The sequence below is a fragment of the Capricornis sumatraensis genome, chromosome 1, assembly GCF_032405125.1.
Source record: "Capricornis sumatraensis isolate serow.1 chromosome 1, serow.2, whole genome shotgun sequence".
Taxonomy (NCBI): Eukaryota; Metazoa; Chordata; class Mammalia; order Artiodactyla; family Bovidae; genus Capricornis; species Capricornis sumatraensis.
Genome location: NC_091069.1, coordinates 234,536,268 through 234,552,963, shown reverse-complemented (window position 1 = coordinate 234,552,963; position 16,696 = coordinate 234,536,268). Strand labels below are relative to the sequence as shown.

The 16,696-nt window shown below is 44.8% G+C and overlaps 1 protein-coding gene across 1 annotated transcript in view; it reads left to right on the top strand.

Moving 5' to 3' along the window:
* CLSTN2 (calsyntenin 2) overlaps positions 1–16,696 on the top strand; it is a 449,021-nt gene that overhangs the window by 271,485 nt on the left and 160,840 nt on the right. Inside the window, exons 3-5 of the mRNA XM_068969228.1 lie at positions 6,345–6,540; positions 7,903–8,111; positions 14,838–14,987. Coding sequence (XP_068825329.1) covers positions 6,345–6,540; positions 7,903–8,111; positions 14,838–14,987 — 555 coding nt within the window. The remainder of the gene's footprint in view (positions 1–6,344; positions 6,541–7,902; positions 8,112–14,837; positions 14,988–16,696) is intronic.

Genomic DNA, 16,696 nt, shown 5'->3' with positions numbered 1-16,696 from the left:
AGGCCACAGCTAATGCCCGATGCTGCTGGCTCCATTTCACCACAGAGTCCGTTGCTGATCCCAAGTGCGTGTGCATCTGTGCTTGGAATTCCCACACACAGGTCACACACCCAACTGTCCACCCAGGAGAGCAGATTGGAAAGCAAGATTTTAAAAGTGATATTTTTTATATGGAAGCCATTAGGTCTGATCTTTTAAATACATCACCCTCCTACTACTGTGCTTTATTAGTAATAACAAATTCTGGTGACAGGCCTCACAAAAGATCAAGACAGCCCAATGTGTCACTCACAGATGTTGGGAACTGCAATTTTAAATATCCTTCTTCCTCAGGACTCTGTCCAGCACATTCCTGTCTTTTAGTCTTTCAACTTGCTGTGTTTTTAATTTGCTATTTGATGTGATTCTAAGTTAAAAATTTTTTTTAATTTCAGTTATTAGCATAATTTCTACCATTTATCTTTATACTATGCAATGGCAGTTTCAAATGCAAATAGAAGAGCAGTTAATGGCTATGCAGCATCTCTGAAAATTACAAAATCTGTGTGTCCTAGCTCAGGTATGCATGCGTATTTTATCCTTCACCAGAGCAGTGTAAATGCTACACAAGCAATACTCAACTGTTTTCATTTCACTTCTTCATATGCATATATTCTACCAACGTTCTGTACCTTTGGCTTGCTGGTAGTAAGGATGGTATAAAAAGAAAAGGAATCATGGACGGTTTTATCTTTATCTCTCTGTCGTCCTTTTCAGCCTAAGTGATTGGCTACTGCAGGGAAGAACATAGTAAGAGAGGCTATGACAAGGTTCTTTGGCCACTTGCCTTCATTCTGTGTTCAATTTTGGTTTAAACAGAAAGGGTAGCCTCATGGGATTATCAGCTCCCTGCCTAGTGGATTACTCAGTTGTAGATGTCACATGCTCACCTTGCTCTCGCTGAGGTTCTTGAACCTCCTTCTCCACATCACGGGTCCACTGGAATACTCTGCTCATGGCATATCCTGACCACTAGATATGAATGGAGAGCAATGAATAGGGACCACCTCCATTGCTCAAGAAAGACTCCATTGTTCCATCAGATTTCGTTTACAAAACCCAAGTTTAAAGATAACATTATTAAGAATTTCAGTGTGGCAATAGCAGAGACTGCAACCATGCTTAGGGCCCTCTTGAGCACACAGCCCCTGAGTGCCTCTCTGGTTGCAAATCCATGAAACTGGCCCTGCCCCATTGCCTCTACTCGGGTCTCTGCAGTCCCTTGTCCCTTCCTGCTGAAGGGCACTCCCATGTGTTCCCCCCCTGCTTGAAACTAAGTTCACTCCCCTGTGGCCTGGCTGTCTCCCTTTTTCTCTTCCTGTGATCTCAGCTCATCCATCACAGCTAGCTTAGACCTCCCTGCCCAGTCTGCCCAGGTCAGGACTCTTAGTACCTCCTTCAATGCACATATCACCATCACCATCCTTGCTGACAGCAGGTGATTACCCAATTCCTTAACTTCCTCCTTCACTGGACTGCTATCACCCCAGGACTGGGTAGGGTTTGATCATCACTATTTCATCAGTGCTGGGAGCATAGTTCCTAACAAATATTTATGAGATGGATGAATGGATGAATAAATGAATGAACGTTTTTGCAGCCAGAACACAAGAGTCAGATGAAGAGGTGAGATCAATGAGGGTGATGTATTTCACTAGGGTGGATTCTAGTTTTTGTTCAAAGGAGGCTAAGTCCCATCTCAGTATGAGTTGGTGCAGACGAAGTGAGCATGTCATAGCCCTTGTGAACTTCACTGTCTCTTCAAGGAGGTAATGGAAACTTGAGGATTGGGTATCTTTATGCCTTAAGGGAGGGATCCCCAACCTCTGGGCCACAGACCAATTGCCTCTTGTCAGATCAGTGGTGACACTGGATTAGAAATGGGGTGCACAATAAATGTAATGACTTGAAACATCTCCAATCTGCGGAAAAAAACCATCTTCCACGAAATCAATTCCTGGTACCAGAACCATTGGGGACCACTGCCTTAAGGTATCCAAGTTGTTTTCTTTGTGTCTCCAGGTCCAGCACAGTGCCTTGCACTTACTCAAAAAATACTGGCTCTACTGAGTTGAATTGGGCTGCATTTAGTTCCATGAAAATATGTGGCCCTGAGGCTTACTTTTCTCAGCCTCCCCTCCTCCTTTGCCTTTTCCTCCTTCCTCTCCTTTCTTCTGGTTCAGGATTTCTGAGCCTTGAGGACAACTCTAGATGAGATCAAGTGTCTCTAACAGAGAATTGCCCTCATTTACATTCAGTTTAATTGGACTTTTCAAAGAGAAAGGATCCAATGACTCTTAGAATTGTGGCAATAGTTGGGAACTTCAGAGAATACCCTAGAACTAATCTGGGCACATTTACTGCTAGTATTCCCGTAACTGGCGTTGATCTTGAGATAGAATCTCAAGGCAGGCATGTCAGAAGTCCATCTCTTCAAACCCAGCCAATTCAGAGCAGAAATGAAACTTGAGGATGGGATGAAACCCCTTTTCCCACCTTGAAGGCTGTAGGCCTAGTCTTGTCCAAGAGGCAGTGCAGTGACAGAATGGGAAGCGGCCTTCTTGTTAGAGCCTGGCCCACAAACTGTCTGTCTTGTTCATTATTCCATGACTACATTTGAGAAATGGCCAGGAGGGAATGTAGTGAAAATGGAGTGTTCATAATGACATTGAGGATCGATGAAATAGTAAAAAACAAAAGCCTAAAGGTAAAATTGGTATTGATTGACCATCTCAGGAAACATTGTTAGTAAGAGATCAGGGCATGCTTCCTCTACGTAAAATGGGGGCTTTTTCTCCTGAGTGAGGCTTGAACAGGATTTTAGAATGTTACCAGAAGCAATTCCTGCAGTGGTCCTCTGAGAAGGCTGCTTGGAGATGGTGCAGTGAAACAGAAAGGGTGTGGAGACAGGACTCAACCATACCCAGGGTTTATACCAACTTTCACTGTGTGACCTTGAGCAAGCAATAACTTCTCTGATCCTTTTTGTTGTTAATTTGTACTAATTGGTATACAATGTCTGCCTTGCAGGTTTGCTGGGATGATTAAACCAGATCACCTGGGTGGGGGTACAAAGCTGGATGCCTGGGCAGAGCAGACATGCAGTCATGTTATCACTTCTTCTCATGCTGTCTGTTCTTTGGAGCAGCTGGGCAGGTGCCTAGTCACTCTGAATGTGAGGACCCCATTAAAGTATATACAGTAGGCACCTCACCCTGGTCCCAGTAGTGCAGCTGGGACAATGTCAGATCAGGGTTGGGGCATGCCAGGTAGATGCTTTCCCTACGACATCGTCTCCTGGGTGCTTTTACTGACGACACAGTTGAAACCCAGGGAGTCAACATAATTTGACTAAATCAGCTAGTAAGTAGCAAACCTGGAACATGACTCAGGCCCTTGGGCTCAAGCCTACATTTTCTTCACCAGCAGCCTGGACCCCTTGACGCCCATGTCACATGATGCTCATCCAGCTCTTTGCACTATGAATGGTCCTCCTGGACATCGACACATTGTCTCCCCAACAAGTCTGTAAGCTCCCTCAACACAGGGAGAGAATGTGTCTCAAACCTTTAGGACTTTCCAGAACACTTACTACAGGGCTCACAGTCAGGGTTCAAGAAATCAATATTCGCCAATTGAGGTAAAGAAGATATTTTCATTGCTTTATCATTTTAATGCAGAGAAAAAGGTATAATACACATGAACCCAGCTGAGGGAGAGAAATGCATTTATTTTACAATACGGTCAGTTCTTTAAGAAGATGGAACTGGAGGAATCAACTTGCCTGACTTCAGGCTCTACTACAAAGCCACAGTCATCAAAACAGAATGGTACTGGCACAAAGACAGACATATAGATCAATGGAACAAAATAGAAAGCCCAGAGATAAATCCACACACATATGGACACCTTATCTTTGACAAAGGAGGCAAGAATATACAATGGAGTAAAGACAATCTCTTTAACAAGTGGTGCTGGGAAAACTGGTCAACCACTTGTAAAAGAATGAAACTAGATCACTTTCTAACACCGCACACAAAAATAAACTCAAAATGGATTAAAGATCTAAATGTAAGACCAGAAACTATAAAACTCCTAGAGGAGAACATAGGCAAAACACTCTCAGACATAAATTACAGCAGGATCCTCTATGATCCACCTCCCAGAATTCTGGAAATAAAAGCAAAAATAAACAAATGGGATCTAATTAAAATTAAAAGCTTCTGCACAACAAAGGAAAATATAAGCAAGGTGAAAAGACAGCCTTCTGAATTGGAGAAAATAATAGCAAATGAAGCAACTGACAAACAACTAATCTCAAAAATATACAAGCAACTTATGCAGCTCAATTCCAGAAAAATAAATGACCCAATCAAAAAATGGGCCAAAGAACTAAATAGACATTTCTCCAAAGAAGACATACAGATGGCTAACAAACACATGAAAAGATGCTCAACATCACTCATTATCAGAGAAATGCAAATCAAAACCACAATGAGGTACCACTTCACACCAGTCAGAATGGCTGCGATCCAAAAATCTGCAAGCAATAAATGCTGGAGAGGGTGTGGAGAAAAGGGAACCCTCCTACACTGTTGGTGGGAATGCAAACTAGTATAGCCACTATGGAGAACAGTGTGGAGATTCCTTAAAAAATTGCAAATAGAACTACCTTATGACCCAGCAATCCCACTGCTGGGCATACACACCGAGGAAAGCAGAATTGAAAGAGACACATGTACCCCAATGTTCATTGCAGCACTGTTTATAATAGCCAGGACATGGAAACAACCTAGATGTCCATCAGCAGATGAATGGATAAGAAAGCTGTGGTACATATACACAATGGAGTATTACTCAGCCGTTAAAAAGAATTCATTTGAATCAGTTCTGATGAGATGGATGAAACTGGAGCCGATTATACAGAGTGAAGTAAGCCAGAAAGAAAAACACCAATACAGTATACTAACACATATATATGGAATTTAGAAAGATGGCAATGACGACCCTGTATGCAAGACAGGAAAAAAGACACAGCTGTGTATAACGGACTTTTGGACTCAGAGGGAGAGGGTGGGATGATTTTGGAGAATGACATTCTATCATGTATACTATCATGTAAGAATTGAATCGCCAGTCCATGTCTGACGCAGGATACAGCATGCTTGGGGTTGGTGCATGGGGATGACCCACTGAGATGTTATGGGAAGGGAGGTGGGAGGGGGGTTCATGTTTGGGAACACATGTAAAAATTAAAGATTTTAAAATTTAAAAATAAAGAAAGAAAGAAGATGGTTTCTCAGGCTCCACGGGGATTCTGAAATTCACATAGACTCACCTCCACTGTTGGGAGAGAAAATGGCAAGCTTGGAGTGGTGTCTGTCCCAGGCCCCACAGAGAAGTAGTGGGTGAGAGACATGAACGGGGATGCAGCAATGTGGGGTCCTTAAACCAGGAGTAAAGGACAGAGCAGAGCAGCGCTGCTCACATTGACTGAGCAAAGAGGTCACCTGGGGACCCTAATTAAGTTAGCAGAGGCAAACTGTTGTATATAGGATAAAAAACAAGGTCCTACTATAGCACAGGGAACTATATTCAATATCCTGTGATAAACTGTAATGCAAAAGAATATAAAAAAGAATGTATATACATATATACTTATGTATAATCAAGTCACTTGGCTATACAGCAGAAATTAACACAATATTATAAATCAACTATACTTAAAAAAAAAGATATAATGGACATACTAAAAAAATAAAAATAAAAAAATGCAGCTCCTGACTCAGGAGGTCCAGGGTCCAGGTCCTAGGAGGCTGTAATCCTAACAAGCTCCCCAGGGATGCCCAGGTCACTGCTTCACAGAGCACACTTTCAAGAATCAAGGATGTTGTCACAGAACAAAAGACAGTGAAAGCTTTGGCCTTTTTCTCCTTTCCTCTGTAGTCATTTGTCTTTTGACTGTGGTCTAATTCCTTAATCTCATACTGGGCAGAGGGCAGGCAAGAAACCTGCCAGGAAAATTGGCAAACTGGGATGAACAGCCAGCTCCCCTGCGTGATGACCACCCTCCCCACCCCCTTGCTTTTTCTGCCGGCTGCACTGGATGGGGGACATTGCGGTGTTACCATCCCAGAAAGGAACAAGTTGGACTGGCTCCCTAAAGACTGCTTCCAGCTTGACAGTTATCTGCGTGGAGGAAAATGGCCTAGGGCTTTTGGGTTTGTAAATCTGGTCCAGTCAAAGCTCTGTGTGCAGTCTGGCTGTTCTTAAGACACTTGCTCTCTCCTTCTGTCCTCCTGCAGGAGAAATCTGTGCATTCAAGATACACGGCCAGGAGTTGCCCTTTGAGGCTGTGGTGCTCAACAAGACGTCTGGAGAAGGCCGGCTCCGTGCCAAGAGCCCCATCGACTGTGAGCTGCAGAAGGAGTACACGTTCATCATCCAGGCCTATGACTGTGGCACGGGGCCCCGGGAGACAGCCTGGAAGAAATCTCACAAGTGAGTGACCTGATGGAGCTCCCTGCCTCCCTCCCCTGTCTGCCTGTCTGTTTCAATATGCATGCGTGTCACTCCTTGAAGCTCCATCCTGCCAGACCAGTGGCTAGGTCCACAGGCCCCTGCAGGCATCAGCACGGGTCACTTTCTACCCCTAGAATACTCTACCCCTCTGCTTCACATGCAGACACCCCAATTTTACTATCGAATTATCAGGACTGAGGTCAGTTGTCACTTCCTCCAGGAAGCATTCTATGATCCAACCTATCCCTACAGAACTGGTTGGGACCTTTCCCTGGATTTCTGCCAGGCCATATGCTTCTGTCTGTCACAGTGTCCTTCATTTGGGGGTTATAGAGTGTGAAAGTGGTAGTCACTCAGTTGTGTCCAACTCTTTGCAACCCCGTGGACAGGCTCCTCCATCCATAAAATTCTCCAGGCAAGAATACTGGAGTGCATTGCTATTTCATTCTCCAGGAAATCTTCCTGACCCAGGGATCAAACCCTGGCCTCCTGCATTGCAGGCAGATTCTTTACCATCTGAGCCACCAAGGAAGCCTCATTGGGGGTTATAACTCTCTCAAATTGAGTCAGAGTAAGAGCGGCTCAATACTTTGGCCACCTGATGCAAAGAACTGACTCATTGGAAAAGACCCTGATTCTGGGAGAGATTGAAGGCAGGAGGAGAAGGGGACAATAGGGGATGAGATGATTGGATGGCATCACCGACTTGATGAACATGAGTCTGAGCAAGGTATGGGAGTTGGTGATGGACAGGGAAGCCTGGCATGCTACAGTCCATGGGGTCGCAAAGAGTTGGATCCGACTGAACTGAACTCAATTCTTACTGAGTGGGGTGTGAATAGACAAATGAGCTGGAGAGATGCAGGGATTCCTAACCTCCAGGATCTAATGCCTGGTGATCTGAGGTGGAGCTGATGTAATAATAATAGAAATAAAGTGCACAATAAATGTAACGTGATTGAATCATCCTGAAACCACCCCCTCCCCACCCCCAGTCCATGGAAAAACTATCTTCCACGAAATTGGTCCCTGGTGCCAAAAAGCTTGGAGACCACTGAATTCTAGAGGAAATGTGTTGCCTGAAGCTGAGTAACAAGGAAGGTCAAAGAATCTGGGTGGGGGTATCTCTCTGGGGTGAATTCATCTGAAAGAATTGGGGCAGGACAGGCAGAAGCATCTCAGTGGAGGTGGGGACCGGGCCCTCAGACAACAGCCACCCCAGTTGTCATGATTTCTCCACTCTCTTGGCCTTGGGACCTGAATCAGTGCCCATGGGAAGTGCAGAAGTCTGGTGCAATTCTTTCATTACTGGCATCTCTTCCCTCTTGTGTATTGTCCTAGGGCCGTGGTCCATATCCAGGTGAAGGACGTCAATGAGTTTGCTCCCACCTTCAAAGAGCCAGCCTACAAGGCTATCGTGACGGAGGGCAAGATCTATGACAGCATCCTGCAAGTGGAGGCCATCGACGAAGACTGCTCCCCCCAGTACAGCCAGATTTGCAACTATGAAATCGTCACAACTGATGTGCCTTTTGCCATCGACAGGAATGGTGAGTGTTCTTAGAGGACCCCAGTGGATGGGAGCAGGGAATAGCTCCACCCCTCACCTCTCTGAAAGGCCAAGTTCAGGCTCTGAATGTACTTGGCCAGATGATGCCTCTCTGCCACCCCTGATCTAGGCTCTGTACCCAGTACTTGGATACATTCCCTGCACTAGAAGGGATGATTTCACATAATTATCAGCCCAGTCAGGTCTAAAGTAAAAGTGTTAGTCGCTCAGTTGTGTCTGACTCTTTGCGACCCAATGGACTGTAGCCTGGCAGGCTCCTCTATCCATGGAATTCTGCAGGTAAGAATATTGGAGTGGGTTCCCATTCCCAAGACCCCTCGTAAACCTCTTTAGTGAATAGTCTATAGAACTCACGATGCCGTATATCTGGATGCCGAAGACAGGTTGGTTTTCTGGTAGAATTTTCCTATTGTCATTCAAGTGTGAGCCATACCATCAACTCAGCCACATCTTAGTTTTCTATATAACAAACTGTAACATCACTTCTGCACCAAAACAGTTTGCTCCCAAAGAGACGCTAAAAAACAGGTGGAGATTTTGGAAACACCTTCTATGCTGTAGATTTTCTAATCTATAGGAATCTTTAAAGCTCTTGCCAGTTTTGTTTGGTGTTTGTTTTGTTTTTTAATTTTTATTATGGTTGCTTTATGATGTTGCGTTAGCCTCTGCTGTACAGCAAGGTGAATCCCCTGCCCGTGTACATACGTCCCCTCTTTTTTAGATTTCCTTCTCATTTAGGTCAGAGCGCTGAGCAGAGTCCCCTGTGCTATACAGCAGGCTCTCATTAGTTATCTGTTTTATACATAGTAGTGTATATATATCAATCCCAATCTCCCAGTATAGCCCACCCTTCCTTCCCCGCTTGGTATCCATACATTTGTTCCCTGCATTTGTGCCTCTATTTCTGCTTTTCAAATAGTTTATCTGTGTCCTTTTTCTAGGTTCAACAAATATGAATTAATATGCAGTTTTTGTTTTCCTCTTTCTGACTTATTTCATTCTGTATAACAGTCTCTAGGTCCATCCGTGTCTTTGCAAACAGCACAGTTCCGTCACTTTTGTGGTTGAGTAATATTCCATCGTATATAGTGCCACATCATCTATATCCATTCTTGCCAATGTTTTTTCACAATTTCCACCCTAGTTGGAATGAGGAATGAAAGACGCGTCCCACTAGACCCCAATCTCAAACTAAACTTAGAAAGCCATTTGAATATTTCCCCATCAGCATTATTTTAAAAACTCATTCCAGTATAAACACCATAAGCAGAGGCCCAGGCAGCTCAGCCTACTTCAACTCTCAATAATTTGATGTCAATCAAATGATAATTATTTGCCAACTACATTGTTTCATTATTAGCACGAGTGTGTGGTTATATGTATATTATCCTCATTTTATTTCAAACAGGATTTAACTGCTCAAAGATGTAAACTTTGTATAACCTGAGGTTCATCCACTCTGTCAGTGTTTATTAAGTGCCAGGCATAGTCTGGAAACTGGGAATAGAGAGAGTAGGGAAGTCATAGCATAAGCGGGCCTGCTCACATGGAGCTTAACATCTAGCAAAAAAAAAAAAAATCCAACTAGAAAGGCAGCATCAGGGCTGAAGGTGGTGTACAAAGCTTGCCCTGAACCAGACCCAGGGGTAGGCAGTGACTTAGCCCTGAGCCTTCTGGTAGCCAGTGCCTAGAGGGAAATACCATCACATGCTTGCAAATCTTCGGCGCTTCCCAGGCTTCCTGATGTTGAGACCAGGGAGAAACATACCCTGTAACAGAGTGCTCTGCATCCTGGGAACTGTTACAGATTTCCTCATCCTTGGCATCCTGGAATTTATCATCTGTCTCGAAAGATGAAACCAATATTCATAAAGCAGATAACGTGATAATAGAGACGTTTCCTTATAAGATGCTCAAAAACATGGCCAGTGTCCATCACACACCTGGGCATCACTCACTAGAGGTTAATTCTGTGGGACACAAAATCAGTGCATGAGAAAGTGAAGGAGAAAATACTGTACTGTAATTAAAGTTTGGCTCAGGTTTAAGAAGCAGGTAATTTCATTTGTAGAGCCTGCCAGAACTGCTCTGGATAGCTTTTCCTACAAGGCCCTGTGGCGTAGCTGATCTGTCCCCACCGCACACACACACAGGCACTCGCACCCCACTGTATAAAATATAGAGTAAAGCTTTGTATTTTTCTGGTCTCCTGTGGTCAGCTGTGCAGTCTATGACTCTGAGAGCTCTGGAACTGGGGGAGTGACAAGTCCTTGCTATAGAGCTGGACTGGATGCGAGGAGGACATCCAGAATGAGTAGTCAAGCTGCCCTTGGCCTCCTGCCTTAGTTCTGGAGAGCCGCAGCCCTGGGAGAGAGGAGATGCTAATTCCTTGATCAGAGGGTAAACTGCCCCAGCCACGAAGATAATTACTCACCTTGATGAGCCATTTCACTAACATATGCCAATTTATTTCCCTGGCTGTCTCATTAAAAGTGAGTAATGGTCCTTCGCCAGGCCTCTGCCTCCAACGTTGGTTTGCAGCCTGAGATGTAGAAAAGCGGGCACTCCCAGGGATTGTGGGCCCTTGACGGCAAGGTTTACAAAAGCAGTTCTCCAGTAATGAAGGCAGGACCTCAGGGCAGACGGAGAAGCAGCTCCCATTCTAATGAGCTTTCCAGTTGGCCCTTATCCATCATTTCTCCCAGTGACCTTCCCAGCTCCTTGAAGAAGTTCTTCACATGCACATGAAAAAAAGTACTGCTGAGTTGGGGTCCACTCATTCAGGCCCCAGGACTTTAGGGAGATGGTTCTGGGGCCCTCCCACCTGCCAGACTCTTTGCTTGTGGGGGAAAGAAGGGAAACAAGGCATCAGGGAGGACAGATGACATTACATGGAAGTGATTTGACCAGTCTGAACGCAAGAATCAACCTCTTCCAACCAGGGGTCCTCGGCCTCCCTTCCCTTGAACTCCTCCCCTGAGAGATCATGGCAGTAGCAGTGAGGCCTCGAGGAGAGGCAGTGCCTGTGGATGGTGTTAACAGGGTACCCGGCATGGAGAGTGTTCCACTCATGACACCATGATTATCAGATACTTGCCTGGGTGACTCGGACAAGAAGGTTACTCACTCCGCATGGATTTTCAAGCTGAAATTATGAGCAGGTAACCAAGTTGGTGGCACTGCCACCTCTTGGGATATTCTGGATCCATTTCAGATGGCTTCCGGGCCCCCTGTATCTTCTAGCACTTGACTAGTCTCTCTCAGATTGGTAGGTCCTAGAGCTTCACTTTTGTTGAACTGATGGAAAAACTGATTCCTAAAGAGTAAAGAGCTGGCAGAATGGGGACTGGAGCCCCCTGAATGTTGATCCCAAAGCTTTTTCACCAGTGATATTATCACTGTCCTCAGTGATATTTGACAGGAATGTATGACAATGGTATTTAAGTTCAAAAATACCAAGGTTCGTCTTAATCCTCTGCCCACCACTGTGAGAGAGAGGGGAAGAAGGAGATCCTTGATGAATTACTTAAACTTGATATCAGATCTTCATTGTAAAATGGGAATTAAATACTGTGCCTGAGGGACTTCCCTGGTGGTCTAGTTATTTAAAGAATCAGCCTTCCAGTGCCGGAGACACAGGTTCAATCCCTGATCAGGGAACTAAGATCCCACATGTTGTGGGGCAGCTAATCCTGCATAGTGCAACTGGAGAAGCCCACATCAGCCACAAGCAGAGAAAGCCCGAGCACCACAGTGAAGACCCAGCACAGCCGAAATAGACAAATAAATAAATACTGTGCCTGTGTAAGAGGGCGGATCTCACAAGGCATTCCTCAGACTGTCGGCACAGAGCAAGCACTCAACCAGGTTTGGGGAGGACCGCACAGGGAGGTGCGGGGCTCACCAGGACTCCCGCCTCGACTCAGCAGGCTTTCGTACCTTCCAAGTGGTGGTTGGTTTCACACAGCCTCTGCTGAGCCCTCCGCAGGCTGCCCTGGAGAGTCAGAGCCCTTGGCCACTTAAGAGTGAGGTGTGAGCCCAAGTCTGCTTATCTTCAAGTACATGAATATACTTCCCTTCCACCTGAACAGAAGAGGAGGAACTGCATGCCCCTGGTGGGAAACCGGGCAGCCTAGAAAAGCATGAAGTCACTTTTGTAATCCCACCAAAGAGAACTACCACTGACATTTTGCCAGCACTTTTTCCATGAAGTTTTGAAACAAAAGTAAGGCCACACTTTCCCTTTTCTCACTTATCATTTAATTGCATGGATTTTCTCCATCCATAAAGCAGTTAATAATTAATACTTTACTGTGAAAAGCAGTCCATCTAAGCAGAGATTCAGGCTTAGCTTGTCTCCTGACGATTGGGCATCCAGTTTCTTTATTCTTTTTCAATGTTTTAATAATAAATAATGCTTAGATGAACATATTTGTTGGTTTGCAATTTGTATCATTTTCCTGGAGTAAGTTTTTAGATGTGAAATTGCCTGGCCGAAAGGTATGAGCAGTTGCAAAGGGACCAACCTGTGTAGCTTTCCAAAACGGCTGCTCCAGTTTAAATTCCGGCAGAAGGAGGGTGTAGGTCAGTGCGCCTGTCTCGCTGAATCCACCGCCCCAGCTGAGTTTTCAAAAAATACTTTCGCTGTGACACATGGTAGATACTGATAGTTCTTTGAGAGTTAGCTTCCCAGGTTCATTTGGAACAGAGAAATACGCACAGAGATCAGTGTTCCCCTGGGGTAGCTGTGGACTCAGGTCTCCTGAGAAGATGCCACTAGGAGAAATCATTAACAAGTTGGGAGAATAATAACAATTGTCACAAAAGCAAAAGGATGGTTTTTTGTGATCTTAAAAAGAAATTTTTTTAAAGTGTGACTTAGCCAAATACAACCCTTCCCCCACAACCACTGGCAACATTATTATACTCTCATGTTTATCTAATGCTCCAAATCCTATCCTCTGAAACCCATTCTCCCTTGTGTGAAACTGGTGGTGGTGGAGAAAGTGAGTTGGTTTCTCAGACAGTTTCATTAAGACTTCTTACTCAAGTGGAGCTGCGGTAAATTGAGCCAAAGATTGCGGTCTTGAGTGTTTATTTTTCTCCCGCAATCAATAGTGTTGGTCTGCTGAATGTCACACGGCCTGTAAACCCTGAGCCTTCCCCTTCTACGAGGTGTATCTTTTGAGAGCCATTTAACTTTAAAGAAAGAGAAAGTTAGAACATTTTGTTCAAAATTCAATTTGATGTTGCTGAAGCATATTCTCATGGTCCTATTACAGTGCTTCCACCTGGCAGAAGTACTCCCTTGTGATGGCTATAACCATGAACTAGTTTGTTAACAGAAGCCACAGAGAATTTTACCAACCCCACACTGAGCCCTTTCACGCATGTGCAGGGCCCCAAACTGAGACTGAAATAAATATATACCTGAGTCACACAGTCAGAGAGAACAGACTAGTAGTTGCCAAGGGGGAAGGGGTGTGGGGGAGGAAAGGACTGGGAGTTCAGGATGAGCAGATGCAAACCCGTACATGTAGGACAGATAAACAACACGGTCCTATTGTATAGCATGGGGAACTATATTCAGTATCCTATGACAAGCCATAATGGAAAAGAACATGCCAAAGAATATGTATGTATAACTAAGTCACTTTGCTGTACAGCAGAAATTAACACAACATTGCAAATCAACTATACTTTAATAATTTTTTTAATTCAACAAAGTTACACAGAAATTATGTACCTGAGTCAGTGATTCCATGTTTGTGTATTTGCTTGTTGATCTGTTTTTTAATTTTCATCTTCTTGATTTTGCGTCTAGCAAAGGATGATGATATCATTTGAGTTCTAATTTGCTGTCAACTCTAATTTTCATTGGAAAAGAAAAGCCAGAATGAAATTATTCTTCTGAAAGAAAGACTTTAATCTCTGGGAATCAAACAGTTAAAAGAATTAAATGTACATCAGGCCTTGATTCATTTTTGAAACCAAAATTGTATTTCAGCAAAAATAGTCAAATAAAAGTTTGCTCATTAATTGTCAAATATTTCTGAACCATTGTATCTAACCCATGGGAACAAAAACACACAAATGGCTCAGAAACAATGTCTGATCTCTCTTGGAGAAGAAAAATGTCTTTGCCACCGGGGCAAGGAATCTATTATTCTGTGTAGCTTTCAGAAGAGAGGTCACACGTCTTCTCTTATTGATTTTACTTCCTATTTGGTAGCAAAATAATGTGAGAAGAGGCAGCGCATGTTCCTGGCAAAGAGCCCAGATGTTAAAAAATAAATACATGTTGAGAAGTTTCTGAATTCCATCTTTTTCCCAGAGATTTCCTGTAACGTGAGCACATGACACCCTGTATCGGGGACATAGCCATGTGGGCGCAGTTTAGGGTGGTATTCTGACAACCCCATACTTAATACAACCAGCTGGGTTCCAGATGTGTGCACAGAATTCCCTGCCAGTTCTGTCCCACAGCTGGAGTGGCTCCAGCCAGCAGTTCCTAGGCCTCTGCCACTAAGGCTCAAGCAGGCCACATGTGGAAGCCACGCTCCCTACGTGCCCTGGCTTTTATAAAGAGATAGGAAAAGGGGACATTTTATTCTGGTGAAGGCTGGAGGAGGGCAGAAGGGATTTTGAAGAACTGCAACGTGGTTCACTTGATCTGAAATTATTTTCAATGTCTCTGTGTCCTCAGGCAACGTCAGAAACACGGAGAAGCTGAGCTATGACAAGCAGCACCAGTATGAGATCCTAGTAACCGCCTATGACTGTGGACAGAAGCCCGCAGCGCAGGACACCCTGGTGCAGGTGGACGTCAAGCCAGTTTGCAAGCCTGGCTGGCAAGGTGGGCCGCTCTTGTCAGTCTTGTCGGCTGAAGGCAGCTTTGCCGTGTGTCTCGGAGGGGCTGCACCTGCCTTCTGATCATCACAATGTATCACTAGAGGAGTTTGTAATGCACAGGCACTCTGCTGTGAGAAATGGAGTAGCCTATTTGTTCTCACAAATCCTGGGTGATATATTACCCACATTGTACAGCTCAGAATGTCCAAGGCAACTCATCTAACTCATGTGCCCAGTTTGTCCAGGGTGCCCTTTCTCAAGTCTTATGACATCTTCCAATCAATAGTAATTATCCCACAGTGCTCAGGAGAAAGTGCTGGAAAGCCTACATGCTGCTAGTGCATTTCAAGTTTTGATCATCGCTCAGCACCCGGGGAAGGTTGTGTGTTCCTTGGGCTTGCACGGAGGGCATACAGGCAGAGGTTGGAGAGCCAGAATACAGCCTCTGCATTAGCAGGTTTCTAAACATTCAGAAAACGAAGATCATAGCATCCGGTCCCATCACTTCATGGGAAATAGATGGGGAAACAGTGGAAACAGTGTCAGACTTTATTTTGGGGGGCTCCAAAATCACGGCAGATGGTGAGTGCAGCCATGAAATTAAAAGACGCTTACTCCTTGGAAGAAAGGTTATGAGCAACCTAGATAGTATGTTCAAAAGCGGAGACATTACTTTGCCAACTAAAGTCCGTCTAGTCAAGGCTATGGTTTTTCCTGTGGTCATATATGGATGTGAGAGTTGGACTGTGAAGAAAGCTGAGCGCCGAAGAATTGATGCTTTTGAACTGTGGTGTTGGAGAAGACTCTTGGGAGTCCCTTGGACTGCAAGGAGATCCAACCAGTCCATTCTGAAAGAGATCAGCCCTGGGGTTTCTTTGGAAGGAATGATGCTAAAGCTGAAACTCCAGTACTTTGGGCACCTCATGCGAAGAGTTGACTCATTGGAAAAGACTCTGATGCTGGGAGAGATTGGGGGCAGGAGGAGAAGGGGACGACAGAGGATGAGATGGCTGGATGGCATCACTGACTCGATGGACGTGAGTCTGAGTGAACTCCAGGAGTTAGTGATGGACAGGGAGGCCTGGCGTGCTGCGATTCATGGGGTCGCAGAGTCAGACACAACTGAGCGACTGAACTGAACTGAACTGAAACGATTGGCTCTGGCAGTGGAGACACAATGGCCTTAGGTGGATGTGGATTTTTGTTTACCTCTTTTAGGATGCAAAGATAGAAGGTTCAGCTTACTCTTAGGTGATGGAGATATAGCAATGAACTAAGGAGAAATAAGGATGGGAAGGCCAGTGCAGAGAAGGCGCTCACAGAGGACTGAACAGTGTATGGAGTAACAAGAGTTCTAGTGGTAACATCAGTAGTTCTGCTGCCTGGGCAGGGATGCTGGAGTCATCTCTGTGCTGCCATTTGGTTGCTACTGCTGCTGCAGCTTCTGCTTGCTGATAACTCGTGGTGTTCCATGGACTTCTCTGCCTTAGTCTGTTGCCTTCCCTTCATATGTCTTTAAAGTCCCTGTTACATACTACCTCTTTCTCTATCTATGTTCTCTGTATCTTTCATTGTTCAGCTTCCCGGTCCCATCAGTTAGTCAGTTCAGTCACTCAGTCGTGTCTGACTCTTTGCAACCCCATGGACTGCAGCATGCCAGCCTTCCCTGTCCATCACCATCTCCCAGAGCTTACTCAAACATCACCGTCCATG